Genomic DNA, 5,097 nt, shown 5'->3' on the forward strand with positions numbered 1-5,097 from the left:
TGAGGATGATGAAGTTTCAGGAAGAGCATTGTCGATTTTACGTCAAATGTAGTAAATGTAGTGAACAGATACCCATAGTCAAAGAATACAAAAAAGAAGATGAAAATTTGATTCGATGCCAACATTGTAAAAACGTACTTTCTAGTCAATCTCTGAACGATTGGATAATTTATAAGGAAGAGCTATGGAACGGTAAGGATGTGAAAGCAATTCTTGGCTTGATTGTTGTTGCTATCATTATTTCCGTCAAAATAGTGTGTTTTGACAAAATTTCTGCATTAGTATTCTTTAAGCTAAATTTTCAATAATTATGATTGGAGTTTCTATTCTATTCAACCATTATCTAAATCTCATCTTAGAATACCGTATAGTAAAAGCATTGATATAATAAAGCAGAATGATTTGCTAAAACAGTTAACGAGACGAGAATGCATGCTATCTTTTAGGTAAATTTGCATATTACTCTACCTTGGCATAATATTCAACAATTAGTTAGCTGCAATAATATTTTCTGATTTTGTATATTTTTGTTACTGAAAATGTATTATGGATTGCAATATTTCAAAATGAATACTTCATCTACTGCATTTCATTTGTGTAGTAAATAGAAACGGCTGGATTTTATTTATCGCTGCTTCCTATAGTATTTTGTTTTTTAACGTTAGTACACGATAAGTCATTAATATTGAACTGTTTAATAGCCAATTAGTTTCATCGTCTTATGCAGCGTATAGAAATTAATATAGATAGCATTCCCTGCGTATAAAAACACCTAAAAGGATAAAGGGAGAAAACTATCTTCGTAAACTCTTTAGAGAAACATGTCATATATTTCACTTGCATGGCTGCAAATCTATCATCTATTTTAAAATAATTACGATAGGGCTACTAATTGATTATTCCTATTTTCACCTCATTTCTTTAGAGAAAAAGATATATAGAGAAGATAAAGGTGAGCCTCCACTGAATTGATATCACACAAGTACTACCAAAGCGTAAAAAGCCAAATTCTGTTCAGTAAAATGTGTTTTGTAATAGTCTTCTTTGAATTAAAGTATATTTTTCAATAAGTTCTCACACTCTGTATTTTTAAAGAGAATAGCTTGCAGTTAGTATAACAACATTGAGTTAAGTAAATCACACTATATTACAATCATTTAAGCCAAAAGAGTACGTACTTTTAACGTTTAACGATGTTATAATACTTTATAAAAATGTTGAGCGCTTGCATGCATAGTAGCGAATGAGATTATACTTTGTTTCTTTAATGGCTGATGATACTGTATCTTTGTAATGTCGATTCAACTCTAGAACAAGAATCAGACGAAACTGAGAAACTCAATGCTAGTTGTGCACCCGGAATTCGATTTGAAGTCTCTGTCGATTCTAATAAAACTGTTGAGATAGAAATGGACGAACCCAATTCTTGTAAGTTGTACTGTGGCTAACATTTTTTTACTATTTTAAGTGACAATACAGTAAAATCTATCGCATACTACAATAGCAGCGACTTACCTGATTTGTAAGATGGAGTCATTTAATTGGTTTGTATAGCAAGCGCTTTCAACAATTGCAACTTAGAAAGAGGAATATTCTTGATTTAGTGTAGAGAGAATCGTTCATTCTTGCTACATTCAATTTTCTATTAACTGTTTCATATGATGTACCGTAAGTAGCCGCTGATCCTATTTTTGCAAATAAAATAAAATTATTGTAGCTGCCAAGGAGTATAACAGCAAAATCGCAAAAGATATTGGAACGGAGCGGAAAACTTTGGCAAGAGAATTTGGAATTGATCAACGCGACATCGACAAAATTATAGCTGAAAATAATGGATCAGTTGACGATCAATGTGCGCAAATGTTGAGTATGTATGCGAGTAGGAAAGGTCGGAGTTACACAAAGAGAGCATTAGTTGAAGCACTCTTTAAAAGCGGGCTGCGCTCTGTAGCTGAAGATCATTGTATGTGTCTAAGTTATGCAATGTTTATTTACCTTTTTAGAGGATCGAATCGTTAGCAGTATTATTATTTTAGTGAACATACTTTCTAGATATGGGAGTTAACAGTAAACTTTATAGACGTCGATATTTTTATACCTTTGATATTTATAAATTTGCTAACTTGTGCTTAAAACTGTATACGAGTATTTTCAAAAGTTGCATTTATTACGGTACATCTACTGTATTCCGCAATAAGAATTTTGTTAAAATTCTTACAAAGCTAACTGAAATTTTTCTTTAGTTTTATCATTTTGGATTTAAAGTATTAAGAGAGATAAGAACAATAGTGATATTTACAGTTAAAATTTGGCATTAAAATTAAAAGGAGAAACATTGAATTGTCAGTCATAGGTTCTGTCGATTAAACTTTTTTATTTTCACGTCATTCTTAAAGCTGCCGAGCCATTGCAAAATCTAAAGAAAGATGACGAACTATCTAATAGCGCTGACCGAGAAATCCAAGGCATGTTTATTGATAGATAATATAAAAATATATAAATATAAACATAGAATATTTGCAATGATGATATCTATGGTGTAATTTATATCGCTTAATTTATTTTGTTAAGTGAAGGGATGTTATGTATGTAAGAATACAGTAACCTGTTTTACTGCACCTAACGTGTTAGCATAAGTTAAGGTATAATACGTCATTACGGCTATACTATTTAAATGCAGTAAATCCTAAATAAAAGAGACTTTTAGTAAGCTTACTAGGAGGAGTGTATCAAAGTCTCTCGTGCTTACGTTAACGACTAAGAGTGGAAACACAACGGATAACAGCTGCTTTAATATAAGAAAAGTGAATGGCTGAACATGTTGTTGTTATTAATGTTCTTCTATTACTTTTGAGCCAGATAATAATCTTAGATCAGGAAAAAGAAAGAAGAATCCAGCGAAATGTCATTTATTTCCAGGAATGCATCCAGGTTAATTTTGTTTTGATTGGAGATAGGAGTGTAGTTTTCGACGGTATCTTTCTATCCACAAATTTTTCTCTCTAAATTGTAGTCCCATTATGTAATGACAGAGCTATTCTATTTATTAGTGCATTAAAATCGAAGAGTACTTTTAACTAGAAGAAACACAGGCATAGGAGAACATTTCTTGTCATTGACAGTACTTTCTAAATCATCAATTTCATTTCTATTCTTATATAACGTCAACTATCGCAACAGCCAAAGCTGGCTATCCAAAGGTATCGAATAACTGCCAAGTTAATCAAGATCATGATTTAACCTTGCCTGAAGTACCTGGATTAAAATTTCATCTTCCAGCTCAGTGTATAACAACTGAGGCCACCCTAACCATGACTGTATACTATGCAGATCCACCTTATAATCAAGGTTTACCAATTCAGAAAGATTCTGATGGTAACCGCTTTATCCAGTTATCGCCAATCGTTCGCCTCGAGCCGGATGGGTATCAATTTACCCCTAATAGCACAAGGAAAGCTTTACTTCAAGTCCCCGTTCCATATATCAACCAGATAGTTTCACTTAAGAAAAACAACAACTTTAATATCCCAATAAAGATCATTTGTCGAAGCTACGGATGTGAGAAGTGGGAACAGCAAGATATAGAGTATGAATATAGCCGCGATAAAAATGGATATTATTGCCTTACTTTTGCAGTAAGCCATTTCTCTGAATATGCCGTCATTTCCCGCGTCAAATCTTTCATTTATTCAGCCTTCAAGTATATCTTGCCATCTAGGCAGCAACGAATTAAAACGTTAGCTTTCCTATCCGAAATAGACACAAGTGATGATACTGTCCATATGAAATTAATCTTAGCTAAAAAAGATGTAGATGAAACTGCTATCTTGTCAGATTTTCATCAGGAAGTTATTAGGATACGTTTAGTTACGACTGGACTTGAAAATACTATTCTAAAAAATGGTGATTACGAAGCTAAATTTAAGGAAGACGGTTTAGATTGTCCGAATGCTGATTTAAATAATCGGATAATTACTATCAATTGGAATGAGTATAGCTATCATGCTATCGATTACGCTTGCAAGGTTATCAAAAAAGCAGCTATTAATATAGCTCAAATCTCTCTAAAGCTTAAAGACCCGAAGCGAGACACCAAGGCAAAGATTTGCTACTTGCGCAGATCAAATTCCAACAAGGTAAATGAACAACATCTATAATCAATCTTCAAGTTGTGAAGTATATAGACTCTGTTTAATTTACTAAGTAAAGTTTGTCATGTTTGGCGGCCCAACCCATCAAAGCATACAGATACAGAAAAGCTGCCTGTTCTACCCACTAAAGAGCATTCAGCATCACCAGATGGTAATTTTGTAATAGCGTAAACAATAGTTGATTATTATCAAACATTATGGGCACTAATTTACTGTATTGATTACTTAAACGATACAACTACTAATCGATTGTGGCTATTTTTATTCCACTACTTTAGACCAAAGGAAAGATACCAAAGATAAAGGTAAACCTCTATTGAATTGATATCTATCAATCATTCTCAATTGCATTTAGTAATCCAATTGTAGATCGATTCAAATATGATTAAGAGCAATTACTCCGTGTAAATTCTAACATAGGAATACCTTACCTCGTCAATGGATGTAATTCTTTAAGCTACGTTTGCCACTGATGATATGATCGCATACAGTTTTACTAGATAATGATATCACTGACGAATTTTTAAGATCGTCATTAGAATATTTAGCTACTAGTAAGCTACTTTTAAGCTTTTTTTTACGTTTTTTATTCATAGATATAGTAATTAATTTGCCCATTTAATCATAATAGTGACCAGAAGTGATTATTATGTATGATATTATCGCACAAAGTTCTGTTAGCTAATTAGAATGCCAGCGAATATTTCAGATTATAATTAGAACATATAAACTACTACTCCACTACTTTACTTGCGAGTATCCAACAATAAGTAAAATGAATTAGGTTAAATTAAAACAAATGTATCCACATTTAAATTATTGAGTCATATTGATAGCACACAGCTGGGTATGCGGGTTCGGCTAGTCCATGATAAGATAATTTCAATTTGTAATTTTAAGATAACGTATGTGGTAATATGTTCATTCGTGCCTTATAGATCCTAGA

At 32.4% G+C, this 5,097-nt stretch overlaps 1 protein-coding gene across 1 annotated transcript; it reads left to right on the forward strand.

Annotated features, from left to right (window-relative positions):
• Window positions 1–5: 5 nt before the first annotated feature.
• TRIADDRAFT_62714 (uncharacterized protein) lies at window positions 6–4,157 on the forward strand (the record flags this gene model as incomplete). Its single annotated transcript, XM_002118660.1, has 5 exons — window positions 6–192; window positions 884–952; window positions 1,312–1,428; window positions 1,718–1,963; window positions 3,181–4,157. The coding sequence occupies 5 exons, from the start codon at window positions 6–8 to the stop codon at window positions 4,155–4,157; spliced, it is 1,596 nt and encodes a 531-aa protein (XP_002118696.1).
• Between the last annotated feature and the right edge of the window lie 940 nt (window positions 4,158–5,097).

This window comes from Trichoplax adhaerens, genomic scaffold, assembly GCF_000150275.1.
Source record: "Trichoplax adhaerens TRIADscaffold_448 genomic scaffold, whole genome shotgun sequence".
Classification (NCBI taxonomy): Eukaryota; Metazoa; Placozoa; class Uniplacotomia; order Trichoplacea; family Trichoplacidae; genus Trichoplax; species Trichoplax adhaerens.